At 46.9% G+C, this 18,027-nt stretch overlaps 3 protein-coding genes across 3 annotated transcripts; 2 read left to right on the top strand and 1 right to left on the bottom strand.

Annotated features, from left to right (window-relative positions):
* Positions 1 to 32: 32 nt before the first annotated feature.
* vps4a (vacuolar protein sorting 4 homolog A) lies at positions 33 to 4,424 on the top strand. Its single transcript, XM_047033829.1, has 11 exons — positions 33 to 251; positions 708 to 819; positions 1,118 to 1,262; positions 1,365 to 1,426; positions 1,610 to 1,729; positions 1,946 to 2,102; positions 2,241 to 2,389; positions 2,504 to 2,585; positions 2,673 to 2,892; positions 3,181 to 3,321; positions 3,414 to 4,424. The coding sequence occupies exons 1-11, from the start codon at positions 231 to 233 to the stop codon at positions 3,513 to 3,515; spliced, it is 1,311 nt and encodes a 436-aa protein (XP_046889785.1). The 5' UTR covers positions 33 to 230; the 3' UTR covers positions 3,516 to 4,424.
* A 242-nt stretch (positions 4,425 to 4,666) lies between these two features.
* cdk10 (cyclin-dependent kinase 10) lies at positions 4,667 to 10,658 on the bottom strand. Its single transcript, XM_047034015.1, has 13 exons — positions 10,340 to 10,658; positions 9,947 to 10,019; positions 9,781 to 9,852; positions 9,255 to 9,357; positions 7,945 to 8,026; positions 7,776 to 7,843; positions 7,526 to 7,578; positions 6,978 to 7,047; positions 6,780 to 6,839; positions 6,306 to 6,429; positions 6,016 to 6,155; positions 5,461 to 5,513; positions 4,667 to 5,206 (listed from the first exon to the last, which is right to left on the bottom strand). The coding sequence occupies exons 1-13, from the start codon at positions 10,430 to 10,432 to the stop codon at positions 5,112 to 5,114; spliced, it is 1,086 nt and encodes a 361-aa protein (XP_046889971.1). The 5' UTR covers positions 10,433 to 10,658; the 3' UTR covers positions 4,667 to 5,111.
* A 2,267-nt stretch (positions 10,659 to 12,925) lies between these two features.
* On the top strand, positions 12,926 to 17,182 carry chmp1a (charged multivesicular body protein 1A). The gene is made up of 7 exons (XM_047034016.1): positions 12,926 to 13,110; positions 13,712 to 13,731; positions 13,815 to 13,892; positions 14,369 to 14,515; positions 14,681 to 14,809; positions 15,120 to 15,319; positions 15,763 to 17,182. The coding sequence occupies exons 1-7, from the start codon at positions 13,104 to 13,106 to the stop codon at positions 15,782 to 15,784; spliced, it is 603 nt and encodes a 200-aa protein (XP_046889972.1). The 5' UTR covers positions 12,926 to 13,103; the 3' UTR covers positions 15,785 to 17,182.
* The last annotated feature ends 845 nt before the right edge of the window (positions 17,183 to 18,027 follow it).

Genomic DNA, 18,027 nt, shown 5'->3' with positions numbered 1-18,027 from the left:
ATTCTTTGCCAAAGACGCAGTCCCTTGTGTTGTTGTTAGTTTAGTAGGATTGGTGAGCAGAGTAAAATCTGTCACCTAGCTAGCAGCGAGCTAGCATCCCTTCTTTGTCATGTCAAGAGCAGCCACCCCAGTTGAGACACTGTACAGTTAGCGAGCATATATCAAAACTCATATCTGAAAAAGGCCTCAAATATAGCTAATTTGGGTGGATTTCCGAAGAGTGAGATGAAATGACAACGTCAACGTTACAGGTAAGTTAGCTTGTAAGCTTGACAAGCGAGTTAGTGCTAGCTAAATGTAACTGCAAGCCACAATACTATAAGTAAACAACCACGCTAGCACAAGCAGTCTAACCACTGTGTTGTAATTTGTCAGCGGAATTAGTCACACTGTAGACGCTTTGTTTAGGGTAGCTTGCTCAAGTTAGCTAACGTTGGTTAGGGATTAGCGTGGATATACAAATTGGCAAGCTAGCGGTAAAAATTGTAGACACGGCTAGATAGTCGAGCTAGCTAGCATTTTAACTATTAGAGCTAGTGCGTTTGCGTCTCAACATGCTGGACAGAGAGCTAGCTTGTTTATCTAATGTTTGCTGATTTCAGCTGCCTAAATGTCTTAGAATATTATTCTGATAGCATATAGTTGTGTAGTAGACTCATTCACTATCCTTTCTCTCCTTACTCCTTCCTTCCATCATTCACTAACAGAAAGCGATCGATCTTGTGACCAAAGCCACAGAGGAAGACAAGGCAAAGAACTATGAGGAGGCATTGCGCCTATATCAGCATGCAGTGGAATACTTCCTGCACGCAATTAAGTGTGAGTAATCGAAACATCAACATCGTCTCTGGGACCTACAGAACCCACACATAGTCAGTACAGCTGTGTTCTAGGAGACAAGGCCTAGGTCGGTTCTTAAGGGTAGACAGTTCCCAAGTTATTAGTCTGTATTAAGGTCTGGGCAGTCAGGTTAGTTATCTAGTTTATACATGTTCAGCTACAGGCTTTTAGAAGTGGTGTGTAGATGCTTGGAGGTTGTTGGTTCCTGGTGCTAGGCTCAGCCAGCGAGGCTGCCAAGGAGCCAGAAGTGATGGGGTCTCCTGGTGTTCCTTCATAGACGAGGCTCACAGCGACAAGGCCAAGGAGAGCATACGAGGGAAGTGTATGCAATACCTGGACCGGGCAGAGAAGCTGAAAGACTACCTGAAGAACAAAGAGAAACAGGGAAAGAAGCCCGTCAAGGAGGCACAGAGCAATGACAAGTGAGTAGGAAGGGCGACACCAGGAGCTGAAGACAAGCCGGTGACTGCAGGTGAAGAGAGCGATAACGGCTAACTGGTATGTTGTGTGTGTGTTCTCCCCAGGAGTGACAGTGACAGTGAGGGGGAAAACCCAGAGAGGAAGAAGCTACAGGAGCAGCTCATGGGTGTGTATTCTGTATATATGTTTGTACAGTGCATATGTTTGTGTTTCGTCTGTCTACCTGTGTGTGTTTGAATGTGGTATGACTTGTGTGAGTAAATACTACTTCCGTATGCACTGCTGAACTTTTTAAGGAGTTGGGTACTGAGGCTCTGTTGCCCCCCCCCCCCCCCCCCCTCGTGTTTAGGGGCCATCGTGATGGAGAAGCCCAATGTGAGGTGGAACGATGTGGCGGGCCTGGAGGGGGCCAAGGAGGCTCTGAAGGAAGCTGTCATCCTACCCATCAAGTTCCCTCACCTCTTCACAGGTGCGCCGCTCTATCTCTTCCCCCCTTCCCTCTCGATTTCTCCCTCAACCTTTCTCTGTCCCGAGCATCCTGAATGCTTCCATTCAAATCAAGGTTTTTCCTCTCTCTCTGCCAACCCCCGCCCCCCCCCTCCCCTGTTCTTTTGTCATCCTCATCCTCTCACACACTAAATATATGTCCCTCTCCCACCCCGTCCTTCCCTGCGTCTGGTTGCAGGTAAACGGACTCCTTGGCGTGGGATTTTACTGTTTGGTCCCCCAGGGACGGGGAAGTCCTACCTGGCCAAGGCTGTCGCCACCGAGGCCAACAACTCCACCTTCTTCTCGGTGTCCTCTTCTGACCTCATGTCCAAGTGGCTGGGAGAGAGTGAGAAGTGAGTGTTTGGTTTCAGACGGTGTCTGTTTCCCAGTCCTAAGCACAGCTGGGGTTCTGTTTGCCCTCTGCGGTTACATGTCTCTAGCTTTGACTCTTCAACACCTTCTCCCCCCCCCCCCCCCCGCCTGTCTTCCAGACTGGTGAAGAACCTGTTTGACCTCGCACGGCAGCACAAGCCCTCCATCATCTTCATCGATGAGGTGGACTCCCTGTGTGGCTCCAGGAACGAGAACGAGAGCGAGGCCGCACGCAGGATCAAGACAGAGTTCCTGGTCCAGATGCAGGGTGAGCGCCACTACTGCACCCTAGGGGCCTAGAGGAAATTCCCAGCGATACCAGGTAGCTCTACCGGAAAACACAGTGTGAAATCATCACTGTTTACTGTCGTCTAACTGACAGGTGTGGGCAACAACAACGATGGGATACTCGTGTTAGGGGCCACCAACATCCCCTGGGTCCTGGACGCAGCCATCCGCAGAAGGTCAGAGGTCATTTAGGGGTTTGTGAAGCGCAGTAAGAGGGTTATCTGAGAAAATTCTCAAAAACAACCTGATCTCTGGGTTGCCAGGTTTGAGAAGCGTATCTACATCCCCCTCCCAGAAGAACCTGCGCGGTCCCAGATGTTCCGTCTCCACCTGGGCAACACGCCGCACAGCCTGAGTGACGCCGACCTGCGGCAGCTCGCCTTTAAGACAGACGGCTACTCCGGCGCTGACATTAGCGTCATCGTGCGAGATGCCCTCATGCAGCCAGTCAGGAAGGTGCAGTCGGCCACACACTTCAAAAAGGTAACTACAGTACCCATAATGCAGCATGTTCAGTACTCTACAGCCATGTAACAACGTGCATGTGACGACACAGTAAGAAGGGGACCTTCTTAGACGAATGACAGTGGATTTAATAGTGTGTGTGTGGCACTGTGGCACTTGTCAGACCTAGCTCCACTCCACCTGGGGCCCTGCCCCCCTCCCCCCCCACCTGGGGCCCTGCCCCCCTCCCCCCCAGCTGGGGCCCCGCCCCCCCCCCCCCCCTCCCCAGCTGATTCCTGGCTTTAACCAACACACACTGTCCTCCAGGTTCGTGGCCCGTCTCGTAGCAACAACACAATGATGGTGGATGACCTCCTGACCCCATGTTCCCCTGGCGATCCCGCTGCCGTAGAGATGACGTGGATGGACGTGCCTAGCGACAAGTTGCTGGAGCCCATCGTGTGCATGGTGAGACATGTGAATTGTGCTAACAAGCCTAGGAGCCCCGGCTCTGTAGTGGTTGGTCTCACTCGGTGTTTGTCTCTCCTCCTCCCTGCCAGTCTGATATGCTGCGCTCCCTGTCCACCACCAGACCAACGGTCAACACCGAGGACCTCTTCAAGGTCAAGAAGTTTACAGATGACTTTGGACAAGAGGGCTGAGACACGCCCCCTACACCCCACCCGCCCCCTGGTCTCTCCCCCCCCCCCCCTCCCCGCAAGACTTCCTGTCAGACAAGTAGTTACTTCCATGGTGGTTTTCAACTAACCTGCATCGGCAAGAACTACCAAGTGTTTTAACGTCAAGTATTTGCTCCCTCCCACGACACGGCCTGAGGTGGGCTTCCAGGACATGGAGCCGTGCATTTCTTTGCCATCCTGCACTTTGTTCAGTATTCATAAAAGCGCTACTGAAGAGCTTAGGAGGAAAAAAAGTTTACAAAAAAAAAAACTTTTGTTCAATTGTTTCCCTAAGTATGTGTTTTTTATTTATTTTGTCTTATCACAAATGTCTGTTACTAATCTTTTAATTTGCCAGTTGCTAAACTACTGACTAATGTATTGACTGATTTGTTGAATGCGCTCCATAACTTTCATGGGTCCCCAGTGTCACAGGCCGTTTAATTGAACACTTATTTATAACTATTTATTATTTCCTTCACATCTCCTTTTGTGGTCAGGATCTATTTGTAACTGTGAGATGAACAGGCTAAAGAAGTTTGTTTGACAGTTGTAGTATTCCTCTTGACGTTCAATAGCTCCAGGTACTGGGCGTGAAGGACCTCAGAGCCCTGTCCTGTTGCAGTGTTGAAGAGGGTAGGCTCCACGTGTGTCTATACCTTGCTGCCTCGGCGCTGTAGTCATGGAGACTGACCATAGTGTTGTGTTATGGTGTTTGGGGGGCCTATTTTGCCTGAAGTCATCTCATTTATGCTCTGAAGAGACAAACTTCTTCACTGAGAAGACTACAGTGGATTTTATTGTCATGGTTCTTCTACAGAGGAGGAAAGTGTATGTTTATAAGCAACAGTGTTTTTTTCCCCTCAATTCTAATTACAGTATTACATTCAATTTGTCTAATTTATTTGACTGAGCACCAAAACCACTGCCAGTCCACAGTAGATAAGTTCTGTCAGTGTAGTTGGTCATGTTCATGTCCCAGATAGGATGGCGTATCTATGGTAAACAAGCTGCCCTCTGACCTATTAAAAACACTACATTTGAACTGAACATGAACTGAGTGTGATGTCATCACTGATGAGATGAGTCTGTGTCTCAGCATTTCTCATAGGACACTTGACCAATCACAGACAGGCATTTCAAATAGCTTTTAATACAACTAAAAACTGAAGTTACAATATCAAAGTATTTCCAAGTAATAAAAAAAAAAGCCCAGTTACAGTATATAAATTTCAACCCTAACACCAAACCGGTCACACAAATGTAAAATTGTACTTTTGTAAATGTACTGCATAGTTTAAGGCTCATCTTTAGCAAGACTGCAATGTTAGACATTTAGCATTAAGGAACCAAGAGAAGCTGAAAACTAGGCAGTTTAATACTGCAGTAGCATGACAAAGCCTGCTTCAGAACACTGTGATCGTCATACTGACCGCCGAGTCGGCATTCACAACCATCATTCCAAGCATGCAGTATGTCTCCTCCTCACTGCACCTGGGAGTGTGTTACAGGTCTGTGTGTTACAGGTTCTGGAATTGCCTCCAGAAATCCATCACGCTGTCAGCTGCTCTGACAATATCAAACTTTGCTGCGCTTCGATTGGCTGTCTGCCGAAGGCGCGGCCCTCTTGTTGCGGTGGTGAGGGAAGGTGGGCATCAGCTCAGGCTCACAAGCTGCGGAAGGCAGAGGAAACACTTCAGCACAGCCCAGAAAACAGCAGAGGAATGGAGGTCCTGTGCTAGGCAGGTTGAGGATCAAGCTCTTAGCCATCCATACAGAAACGATGATAAAAGGATGTTATCGCTCATTAATGGGATGTATCCTAGAGGAGTTGTTTTAAAGGATGGAGTAAATTCCAACTACACTAGAAAACCCCTTAGACTTTTGACCTTTAACCCCCTAGTCCACCATTGAACCTGGAACTTACGTAAAGGTTTCTCCTTGAAGTAGGAGCTATCCAGGCAGTCCTTAGCCGTGGCCCTGGGAGAGACGACACATCACAGAAGGAGGTGGTCATAGATGTTTCCACAAAGAATGATTGATAAAGTTTGAATCTCGAACCTAGCCCGGGGGGTGAACAAGGTGGAGGTACCTGCGCTGGGGGTGAACAAGGTGAAGGTACCTGCGCTGGGGGTGAACAAGGTGGAGGTACCTGCGCTGGGGGTGAACAAGGTGGAGGTACCTGCGCTGGGGGTGAACAAGGTGGAGGTACCTGCGCTGGGGGTGAACAAGGTGGAGGTACCTGCGCTGGGGGTGAACAAGGTGGAGGTACCTGCGCTGGGGGTGAACAAGGTGGAGGTACCTGCGCTGGGGGTGAACAAGGTGGAGGTGCCTGCGCTGGGGGTGAACAAGGTGGAGGTACCAGCGCTGGGGGTGAACAAGGTGGAGGTACCTGCGCTGGGGGTGAACAAGATGGAGGTACCTGCGCTGGGGGTGAACAAGGTGGAGGTACCTGCGCTGGGGGTGAACAAGGTGGAGGTACCTGCGCTGGGGGTTGTACATGAAGAGCTGGTTGAGCAGGCGCAGGCCTGCGTCAGACAGCCAGGTGAATTTATTCTTCAGGTTGTTGTACGGCTGCTTCCGGAGGCTGTACTGGCCCACCAGAGGGAGCAGGGAGAAACCCTGGACAAACAGAGGGGCAGAGCTACAGAGGGCTGCCCGGGTGAGCGAAATAAAGTCACCCTGGACAGTGAACAGGCAGACTGGAGTCCTTTACAGGTACAGATACTTAGGAGGGAGTAAGAGCAGGAGGTAAAGCCAGCCAGGTCTTACAGGCCAGATGTTTTCGTTGGGCGTGCCCAGCAGCTGTACGATGAGGTCCACTTGTTGGATCTCCGAGCCGGCGGGAAGAAGGGGCTTGTGGGCCAGCAGCTCTGCCAGGATGCAGCCCACCGCCCTGAGGAGAAACATAAACACTGCCTGAACACAGCACCATCACATACACCCTGTCTGAACACAGCACCATCAAATACACACTGACTGAACACAGCACCATCACATACACACTGACTGAACACAGCACCATCAAATACACACTGACTGAACACAGCACCATCACATACAAACTGACTGAACACAGCACCATCACATACACACTGACTGAACACAGCACGATCACACCAGCTGTGTTTACACACAGGAATACCTGGTGGTTTATGAGTTGTAAAACACGGCCATACTCACAATGTAACTCTGGATTATAACAGGGTTTGACAGAGAAACAGGGTTTAAATGCTGCCTTCTTACCACATGTCCAGAGCAGTGGTCTGGGTCTTCGTCCCGAGGAGGACTTCTGGAGCTCTGTACCTGGTGGTAGGGGGGGGCAGCGGTTTAGGAGTGAGACAGACTGACAGAGCTGCTAACATTGGCTAGCTGTTCTAGGTATTTCTGGTAGGATTTGAGAGGGGGTGACCTAGGGCAAGAGGGGAACAGTAACTCACTCACCACAAGGTCACGACCTTGGGAGTCATGGGCTGGAGGGGGATGCCGTAGACGCGGGCCAAACCAAAGTCCGCTGTGGGGGATGGGGTGGGGGTGCCATTAGTCTGACCCACACAAGACCAGACATCTCCCTCTCATACTGCAGCCTTAACATCACATGCACACCGGCTCACAATGGCTTCCTCGGGTCCTAAACTTGTCTGGCTGACAAACAGGCGCCTCTCCAAAATGTTGAGGTCCAACTGAGACCAAACGGTGCTCTCTGTTCTGGAAGCAGATGTACCTGGCAGCCTTGTGTCCAGATTAAAAACAGTAGCCAAGCCACGGACAGACAGGCTTAAGTTTTCCTACTACTGCATCTTAACTCTGATCTCAGACGACAAGGCCTCTTAGTTCTGGAAGGCAGATGCCACCTTGAAACGCACCAACTACACCTCCCCGTCTGCCTCAACAAGCCTATTTTGAACTGAAGGGATAATATCACCAGCTTGAATCCACCTCGATCAGAGCAGGTGAAAACGACAACGATAACGATGATGATGATAACTCACCTATCTTCACACAGCCCTTGTCTGTCATTAGTAGATTGGACACCTTCAGGTCCCTGAGACAAACACGATTATTTAGTGTTAATCCCACTGGCCCACACACATCAGTCCACCAAGCACCTTAGGGTCAATATGACTGGTATCACAGTAATGCTTCAAAGAACGGCATCTTATCTTCTCTAAATACTGATGTCAATAATAGACAAGATTATTGTGATGGAGCTACTGATGAACCCATTCCCATGTTACTGACCGGTGTAGGATGAAGTTGAGGTGAAGATAGTCTAGGCCTCTCAGCAACTGTAGGACGATACACTTCACCTGGGGGAATGAGGGAGGTGGGTTGCCGATCACAGTTTTAACACCAAGGACGACAGAGAAGCTTACATCTACAAGCAGTCCTCCTGTTAACTCCAGCCTACCTGGGCTTCAGAGAAGGGAGTCTGCATGTTCTCCAGGAGACTGGCCAGGTCTTGCTCACAGTAGCTCATCACTAGGAACAGGCTGGAGAGACACACAAAGAGAGTGTGCGCTATGTAGCATACTATAGGGTGAGAGTGTGTACTGTGTAGCATACTGCAGGGTGAGAGTGTGTACTGTGTAGCATACTGCAGGGTGAGAGTGTGTACTGTGTAGCATACTGCAGGGTGAGAGTGTGTACTGTGTAGCATACTGCAGGGTGAGAGTGTACTGTGTAGCATACTACAGGGTGAGAGTGTGTACTGTGTAGCATACTGCAGGGTGAGAGTGTACTGTGTAGCATACTACAGGGTGAGAGTGTGTACTGTGTAGCATACTGCAGGGTGAGAGTGTGTACTGTGTAGCATACTGCAGGGTGAGAGTGTACTGTGTAGCATACTACAGGGTGAAAGTGTGTGCTGTGTAGCATACTACAGGGTGAGAGTGTGTACTGTGTAGCATACTGCAGGGTGAGAGTGTGTACTGTGTAGCATACTGCAGGGTGAGAGTGTACTGTGTAGCATACTACAGGGTGAAAGTGTGTGCTGTGTAGCATACTACAGGGTGAGAGTGTGTACTGTGTAGCATACTGCAGGGTGAGAGTGTGTGCTGTGTAGCATACTGCAGGGTGAGAGTGTGTGCTGTGTAGCATACTACAGGGTGAGAGTGTGTGCTGTGTAGCATACTGCAGGGTGAGAGTGTGTGCTGTGTAGCATACTACAGGGTGAGAGTGTACTGTGTAGCATACTGCAGGGTGAGAGTGTGTGCTGTGTAGCATACTACAGGGTGAGAGTGTGTACTGTGTAGCATACTGCAGGGTGAGAGTGTGTGCTGTGTAGCATACTGCAGGGTGAGAGTGTGTGCTGTGTAGCATACTACAGGGTGAGTGTGTGCTGTGTAGCATACTGCAGGGTGAGAGTGTGTGCTGTGTAGCATACTACAGGGTGAGTGTGTGCTGTGTAGCATACTGCAGGGTGAGAGTGTGTGCTGTGTAGCATACTACAGGGTGAGAGTGTGGACTGTGTAGCACACTACAGGGTGAGAGTGTGTGCTGTGTAGCATACTACAGGGTGAGAGTGTGGACTGTGTAGCACACTACAGGGTGAGAGTGTGTGCTGTGTAGCATACTACAGGGTGAGAGTGTACTGTGTAGCATACTACAGGGTGAGTGTGTGCTGTGTAGCATACTACAGGGTGAGAGTGTACTGTGTAGCATACTACAGGGTGAGAGTGTACTGTGTAGCACACTGCATGTGTGTGCTCTGTCATCTACCTCTCCAGGTGGCTGCCCACCACCACCTCCTTCAGCTCCACGATGTTGGGGTGTCTCAAACGCAGCAGCAGAGTAATCTCCCTCAGACTGCTGATTGGGATCCCTAGAGACACCAGCAGGCAGCATATCAGACAGGGAGTATGTCAGACAGACAGGTGTCTCATCAGACAGTCAGGTAGAATGTCGGACAGACAGGCAGGCAGCACATCAGACTGACAGGTAGCATGTCAGACAGACAGATGTCTCATCAGACAGTCAGGTAGCATGTCAGACAGACAGGTGTCTCATCAGACAGATAGGTAGAATGTCGGACAGACAGGCAGGCAGCACATCAGACTGACAGGTAGCATGTCAGACAGACAGATGTCTCATCAGACAGTCAGGTAGCATGTCAGACAGGCAGGCAGCACATCAGACTGACAGGTAGAATGTCGGACAGACAGGCAGGCAGCACATCAGACTGGTAGCATGCCAGACAGACAGGTTTCTCATCAGACAGACAGGTGTTGCATCAGACAGACAGTACCATCTTTCTCCTTGTCCATCCGAACCTTCTTCAGGGCCACAATTTCATCTGACCTTGTATCCCGGGCCCTGTCTGCAAACAGGGGGATCCGTACATTTGTTTGTTTCCAAATGGGTTTCATGTTCTATATAACTACAAGGGGTTTAATTACAGCAGATCAACTTACACACAATTCCATATGTTCCTTCCCCAATTCGGTTCAGCTTTTCAAATTCCTTCACGCTTCTGCAGTTACCAAGCTAAAATATACAAATCAATTGAAACAAATGAGGACAATCCTGTCCGGGTACACATTCGTGAGATTGCACAAATAGGAGTCAAAGCATCCTACTGACGTCCATAGTCATTTGTGTGATTGTCTTACACGCAATCTGCTTCTTGTTCTTGTCTCAACTTGTTAGTAAGCTTACTGAAGAGATCCCAATAGATCACAATGCCAACCGTAACACATGTGGATTACTATAGGCCATGTAGCTAAATGACCAAGATCATTTGCGATCAACCCATATAATAGCCAGCTGGCAAGACAGTGTGTTTTGAATGGGGTGTGATTACTCACCCGGTCTTTTTGTGGTACAGTGAACGTTCTTTTGTTTTTGATTGACTTTAGCTTGATGGGGTCCGGTTCTGACTCCCCGGTGGCGGTGTCCATCTCTGTGTGTAGTTCCACTACAAGCCCTACATCCAAGCGTACTTTGTTGTTTTCGCTTCACTCAGCTATGGTAGGCTAGCTAGCTAACTAAATACAAGACATTCTAGTGTTACACATATCTTTCCTTTCCATCTGGGTGGCCAACCACGAGTTTTCCCGGGGTTTGAGAAGCTGCGTCGTACACTCCGTCATTGTGGTTCACCCCGTCATTGTGGTTCACCCCATTAGATAGACCCTAAATCAATAGACAAATTAATTAGAATCACATTTTAAACTCAGTCCTCAAATGTTTATTTAAATTTGTACTTTTAGGTACATGTGATCAGTGAGGGTCAGCAACTGCGAAAGGCAGTAACTAAATAAAGGCCATAGTCTAGATACAATGATTGCTCTTTGACCTACACAAACTGCCTATTAGGCTATGGTTTATCTATCACATGTCATGGTATGCCATGTATCTAAATGTCACTTTTCAGAAGCAATATCACAAAGGGTTTACAGTTAGCCTCCCTAAACATAGATGTAAACCCCAACATATAAACTAAACCCTAAAAGAGGGGAAACAACTGCTGGCATTCCTTTAGACCACACCTTTCCATGGATGTCTAGGCCTTGCTGCTGATGGGTTTTTGTCCTACAATGATGGGCACTGAGGTGGGCCTTCTCTCTTTGGCAGCCTCTGCGATGGTGATGATGGGTGGAGGGGTGGTGAGGTCCTCCTGGGAAGGAGCAGTGATGAAGATGGCTGGTGGATGGGGCGTAGAGTCACACCCCACGGAGGACTCGCTGCTGGAGTCTGGTGGCAGGGCGGCTTGCACTGAGGTAGAAGCACAATGCATGATTTGGGGGTCAGATGGCTGAGTGGTTAGGGAGTCAGGCTATTAATCAATAGGTTGTTGGTTTGATTCCCGGCCGTGCAAAATCACGTTGTGTCCTTGGGCAAGGCACTTTACCCTACTTGCCTCGGGGAGAATGTCCCTGTACTTACTGTAAGTCGCTCTGGATAAGAGCGTCTGCTAAATGACTAAATGTACTAATATTTATTACGAGGGGCTCAATGTTTAGGATCAGTGGACTGAACTGTTGATTGTTTTTGTTTATTAGTTGAGCATCAATAGTTACTTTGTATCATCTATGAGTTGAGGGTGCGAGGTCGATTCTGTCACATATATCAAGAATGTGACAAATTAATTGCTAAGTAGCACAATGAGGAAATAAAACAGATGCATGATATTGGTACTGGATATGTTGTTGCCATAACACTTTCAAATGAAAGATTCTTGAAGATTACACATGTAAAAGGCCTCTGAAGCTCCTAGATAGCCTAACTCATGGTTTCAACTGTCTCATGGAAGGTTCAGCAGGCCAAAAGGAAATGCTTTCTATGTGAATGGAAATGACAGATCTTCACGCGTAAGCGAAAGCACCTTTAAATTGGATTGGGCTAATTTCTATAAGAGTGTTAGAGCCAGTGACAAGCTCTTCGCTCAGAGGAACAATGAGGATTAACAGAGTAGAACCTGTGCCCAGGCTACCTCGCTTAATGGACGAGAACTACATGTACACTATAAACAGATCCCTGGAACTACATTTACAGTATAATAAATACTGGAGACGTGTGCGTTTGGTTATTTTTGAGTTGGGTTATTTGGTTATTTATTTCGAGCAAACTTGGCAAACTAAACAAATTTCTGCTTTATTTCACAAATGTTTTACTTAAATCTCTAGTAAAGTGTTAAAGCAAGGACAATATGCTGTAAAATTATGCATACAAAACTAATTGAATAGACAGATACAGTACCTAACATCTGTGACAGTAATATACATATAACAGTTAGAGTGCATATTGTGAACATTTCAAAAGAAATGAATCAATAAATTGATTCACCTGACTATACAATTAACATTATTTCCTCACTTATAACATAACATTTTGGCTACTTACCTTTTTCTGCTTGCTGGCTTGCTGCAGACCCCATCAGACCTTTGTCAGCACAGTCCAAACATTTCCATGTGTGGGGACCAAGGCAATGTGTGATTCACCTGTCCAGTCTATGAGGCACTCACGCACACTCCAATCCACCTTCTACAAGTCCCTGTCTGCTTGTGTTTGTCTCTTTCTCTCTCTTTCTCTCTCTCTTTCTCTCTCCCTGTTTCTCTCTCTGTTTCTCTCTCTCTCTCTTTCTCTCTCCAGGATTCACAGTGGCAGGTTTAGGTTTTGCACAAGATTATGAAAGACTCAAGACACCTTTATTGTGTGATCTGTTCTTCATTTAAAATTCATGCATGTTTTGTTATTTTGTCCTTTTGGAAATGGTTAGGGTCATTTAGGTGTTATTGTATGTCCATCCTTCTTTAACTTAAAATTGGCACTTAAACAACACAAAATAATAAAAGGTGTGTTCCAATATTAAATCAGCTCATGAACAGATCGACCGCAAGGGGTTAATTTTTCTAACAGGAGAACAACATTTACCACGTGACCTTCAATATGGTTGCCTCTGGAGAACTTCAACCAAGCTTCAACAACGAAAACCTCTCTCACGTGACTGTTCAGAACCAGGAAATGAAAATTGCAAAAACGGAATATCAACAAATATAACAAGTGGCTCACCGGGTAATCGGAAATACCTATTTTGTCTGATTTCGCGTAATATAAGGACAAGGAGACATGGACGGTAAGTGGCAACCAGTCATATATTCGAATAAGTAGTCAAGTTGAATCCCGTTAGCCTTTACAGTGGCCTATTTAGCACACTGCTGTGTGTAAATGGTAACACTCCTAGCCTAGTAGTGTGGCACGGAAAATAGAGCTAGCTAGCGAGCGAGCTTCGACAGTTTGCCATACATTAGCTCGCTAGCTACACGTTGACAGTTTCTTAATTGGTTAGCTGGTTAGATAATTTGCATACTCAAAATGGTGCTCTAACGCCCCCAGTAATGTAATAGAGTGTGGGTATAACTAAGTTATCACTGTCAATATGTAATTGCTAACTACAGAGTTAAATAGCTAACGTTAGCTAGCTAGTGTTATACAACTTTATGTAAGTTCTCATACTGTACATAATGTACTGCATGAACAATCTAGAAAATTGATTGAACTGTTGGTTAGCTATGATATTAAGTCACACAGCAATTTGACAACCATAGATCGGTGTTGGGATCTGATGTCTAAGTGGTTGCAAGTTCTCCCACTATTTAATTTCTCCTTGTCATTGTTGGGTGTGACATGCCTCAGTTTACTTTAACCCTAGTCTCTCTTTCTGCATTTTTCTCCAGACACACTCTTCCAACTGAAGGTGGGTGAACTAAGATGTATTGTGTCAGTGGGGTGTAACGAGCTTCGCAGCTGATCTAACTGATGTGTTTCTCTCTTCTGCAGTTCACATCAAAACAGCTTGAGAAATTAGCCAAAAAGGCAGAAAAAGATTCCAAGTCAGAACAGGCCAAAGTTAAAAAGGTGAGTGAAAGGGGACCCTCTACTAAACTTGTCTAGTCTGAAATATTTGTGATGTCACACGAACACAGTAACTGGGAAACTCTAAAGAGACGTTAGATCAGGGTGTGGCTGTGTCTGCCCATATCATAACAGTACCCACTTAATCTGTTCCCAAGTCAAATTCGCATTTGACTTGGGAACAATTGTTCAACCTACAAGTTGGTAATACATGAGTCACACACTAGTCATATCACTGCTAATGTCATTTGAGCTATAGGAGAGGGTTGAGGGGAAGGCCACTCAAAGCACATCAAGTATACTTAGTCAAACTTCAACCAGTAGATGGCAGTGTAGTGTTAAACAGTGCATCACTGTTTCCATACTGTTATAGTATAATTATAATCTAAATATGATATTCTTTACGTTTTACATGTTACATTTCAGCCATGTTACATTAGTCGTAGTTTGACCATGACCTCAATCTTTCCAATGCCCAGGCTCTCCAGCAGAAGAATGTGGAGTGTGCCAGGGTGTATGCAGAAAACGCCATCCGCAAGAAGAACGAGGGCCTTAACTGGCTGCGCATGTCGTCTCGCGTCGACGCCGTGGCATCCAAGGTCCAGACGGCGGTCACCATGAAATCGGTGAGCTTCTCTTCGGAAGATATCACGATTTCCAGACCAATTTCAATCAGGCATCAGCCATACATTTTTGGTGAATCACGGAAAGAGAAGCATGATATGGGGGATTTGAATGAGAAATAATGTTTATGTTGAACTTGGTGGTTCTGTGTTTGCTTGTGTTGCTAGGTGACTAAGAACATGGCTCAGGTGACCAAGGCTCTGGATAAGGCTCTGGGGTCCATGGACCTCCAGAAAGTCTCTGCTGTCATGGACAAGTTCGAGACCCAGGTCCAGAATCTGGACGTCCACACCTCGGTGAGTAACGTGTGTGCGTGTGAGAACTATGTGTATATATTTTGGTATGTGTATGTAGCCGGTGTGAATCGGTGAAACTCACTCCTCAGGTATTTAATGGTTCACCCGCGTCAACGAATAGTTAGCTTTTCTTTGGCGTAGCTGGTAGTGGTTGCGCTTTGGAAGTCAGAGGTGGTGAGTTCGACTCCTGGTCGGAGCGGCCAGATACCTCTGACGGAGCTCACAAGACCACGTCTGTTACATACCCGTCACATGTACTGTACAGTACATATCAGTTGTGGTCAGTATTCCATCATCAATGCCTCCTCAGGTGATGGAGGACTCCATGAGCTCTGCGACCACGCTGACCACGCCCCAGGACCAGGTGGATGACCTGATCGTCCAGATAGCAGAGGAAAGCGGCCTGGAGGTGATGGACCAGCTCAGCCAGCTGCCGGCCGGGGCCTCCTCTCTGGGGGAGGCCTCGGCCTCCTCGCGGGCCCAGGACAAGGAGGACCAGCTCTCACGCAGGTATCAACCCAGAGGCTGAATCATTCAAGACCCAAACCGTTGCCATGTTGCATGAACACAAATCTAGATTAAGATATCAGTGGTGGTCGTTTGAACCCCTCCATACATTTTTGTCATCTGATTCCTGATGAGGTGTTTGCCTATCTTGGGATTGAATGCTGTGTGCTTGACCTAACATGGAACACTCAAAAAATACTGGAGTTGTATATCGGTATTGTTATTTGAAACACGTGATCAATAAATCACATGCCAGTATGTGTAAGGTCTACTACTGCACAGTGACAAGTTGTCACATGACAGGATATAGCTGAATGGCTTCCTGGCATTTCTGCTTCCTTTCCTGACACCTGCTTCCTTGTTGACCCCCGAGCAAGTATTATACAGGCAAAAGAAGCAGGCCTCTGCTCCCCCGCTCTTATTCAAACTCTGGTCCTCCGTTGCAGGCTGGCTGCGTTGCGGAACTGAAGCCCCGGTGTTTGTCCTGGAGGAGGGCTGGCAGGCTGACAGCTGCTGGGGAGCAGACAGGCGGAGTGGGGTGGTTCTGTTGAACAGTTCATACAGTGAGGACTTAATGAGCCTATTGATTTCCATCCCCGAGTCTATTTATACCCCCACACACACTCTCACACGCTGCCACTCTGGATATAACACCACATGAGACATCTCACAACATGAGAGGGCTTGTGTCTCTCTCTCTCTTTCTCTCTGTCTCTCTCTCTCTATTGATCCCCCCCCCCCTTTCATTTTTGGTCTCAACCCATGATTGTCTCTCTACCTCCCTCTCTCACCACCCTCTACGGCTCTGTTCCACAACTACCAATTATTTGTTCTTTTTTTCCCCCATTTGTCCTGTACGGTCTCTCTGTCTTTTAATCCCAGGCTGTTTGCTCGTATCTTTTTCTGTGTACAAAAAGAAGTACAAACCTGTTTTACAGAATGTGCAAAAACGTATAATGGTTAAATAGATACATTTGGGAGTTTGTTCCCCTGGACAGTTCTTAGGGTGTTTAGGTTTTCTATATGAATGACTGTCTGCTTTGATGGTGGTGGTTTCCTGTAGCAAGAGAGGGGACACAGCTGGAGGTATAAAGGACAGTAGCCATGGCCCTCTGTTGTGGTGAAACACCCCTAATACTGTAGTACCCATAAACAACACTAACAGACTATTGGCCATTGTGACTCATAATCACAAGACTCCCTGTAGTCTCCTCCCCTCATGAGTGACATTTTAGAAAATATCAACATTTGTTCTTTTATAGAATATGGGCAAAGCCTCACTCATAAAGCCTACATTTCTCTAGAGCACACATTTCGTCTATTTTTTTTTTTTTCATTATTATTTGTTGGTTTAAAGCTGTTGTTTTTATTGTTTTTGCTGCCTGTGTTGGTTTGCTGTTGAACGTGTACGCCTTACTGGGATGCAGGTGCTTGCCTTGATGCTCTCCGTAGTGCCTGAGTCAGACAAAGTCATAGGAGAGCAGTAGTCATGGGCTCTTATATATCCACACAGATGATTATGATATGTTGCTATAGAAACAAGGATATCCATTTTCCTCCCTGTCCCTGCCACACACACACATGATGGACAGGGGGTGTTCCCAACAGTCAGACAAAGTTATGGTGATGTTGGACTAATGCTCCTGGATACTGGTCTGGGATCAGTTTGACCCGCTGGTTAGATATGGGATTTTCCCAGTGGAAGCTGGTCCTAGAGCTGTGTGTAGGGTCAGCTTACATCACCTTGGAGGATGTTTTTCCTTTCATGTGCAATGGAAAGGGATATTTCTACTCAGTCATGAAAACTTTTCAGCGCTTTTGTTTTTGTATATTTATCTTGTCAAAATAAAAGCCCTCTGCTATAAATGTTTTGCTCCGCTGTGCTTGTCTCACATTCTCCTGCAGTTTCATGTGTCTAATTGCATGTTTCCAAGCTGATTTCACTATGTGGCTTTACAAGCTTAGTTTTGTATGGTGGTTTCAGTGTACACCCACGCAGCCAAGACAGCCCTCCATCAGTTCCTCTCTGTTTGTGTTTGGCTACTGTTTATCTTGTCAACCTGCACCTCACACTAGTAGATTCTTCAAAGGTAGAGCATCTCATATTAGTGGTGAAAAATGCATTTCACTATCATATACACTGAGGCATGTTACCGCAGTGGAACAACACATCGCTGTACCAACACTGTAGTTACTAGTTAGTCCACTCACTGATCTTTGTACTAAGTAGTGTCTTCTTTTGTATGTGACAACATCGTTTTTTCTTCTTCTGGAGTGATACTGAACACACCCAACAGGCTGCCTCCCAGGGCAGATAGTCTGTTAAATATCACAACCAGGTGTGTTTTCACACAGAACATCAAGTTCTGGGAAGCATGGAGGCAGTTTGACTAGGTCTTGGCAGGAATTGGAAATCACAGCACAATAGAAAACAGTGAGCTGAACATAGGTCTCTAGCTAGGGAATGTTGACTGAAATAGGAACCCTTGACCTTTAACACACCAAATCACATGCTACCTTTACAGCCATCTTATTGACTAACATGGCCTCAATCTGCTGAAAGAATGGGCCTCGCCTCTTTACAAATGGCAGTTCAAATTTCACTATTGTGTTTGTGTTGTGTACAACACGACAGAAATGCGAAACTGGATCCAAGTGCAATTTGTGTTCGGTTAAATCTTTGAGTCAGGTCATCATGGAAACAGATACTC

Source organism: Hypomesus transpacificus, chromosome 14, assembly GCF_021917145.1.
Source record: "Hypomesus transpacificus isolate Combined female chromosome 14, fHypTra1, whole genome shotgun sequence".
Classification (NCBI taxonomy): Eukaryota; Metazoa; Chordata; class Actinopteri; order Osmeriformes; family Osmeridae; genus Hypomesus; species Hypomesus transpacificus.
The sequence above is the reverse complement of the archived record's forward strand: the minus strand, read 5'-3'. Positions and strand labels throughout refer to the sequence as shown.

Bases quoted from the DNA above. Each gene is read 5' to 3' on its own strand.
- vps4a (XM_047033829.1), top strand. From the start codon at position 231: ATGACAACGTCAACGTTACAG. The intron at 252-707 runs GTAAGTTAGCTT...ATTCACTAACAG, and splicing joins TGACAACGTCAACGTTACAG to AAAGCGATCGATCTTGTGAC. The intron at 3,322-3,413 runs GTGAGACATGTG...CCTCCCTGCCAG, and splicing joins TGGAGCCCATCGTGTGCATG to TCTGATATGCTGCGCTCCCT.
- cdk10 (XM_047034015.1), bottom strand. From the start codon at position 10,432: ATGGACACCGCCACCGGGGAGTCAGAACCGGACCCCATCAAGCTAAAG. The intron at 5,514-6,015 runs GTACCTCCACCT...CGTCTCTCCCAG, and splicing joins ATGTACAACCCCCAGCGCAG to GGCCACGGCTAAGGACTGCC. The intron at 5,207-5,460 runs GTAAGTTCCAGG...TGCCTTCCGCAG, and splicing joins CTTCAAGGAGAAACCTTTAC to CTTGTGAGCCTGAGCTGATG.
- chmp1a (XM_047034016.1), top strand. The intron at 13,893-14,368 runs GTGAGTGAAAGG...TCCAATGCCCAG, and splicing joins AACAGGCCAAAGTTAAAAAG to GCTCTCCAGCAGAAGAATGT. The intron at 15,320-15,762 runs GTATCAACCCAG...CCTCCGTTGCAG, and splicing joins GAGGACCAGCTCTCACGCAG to GCTGGCTGCGTTGCGGAACT.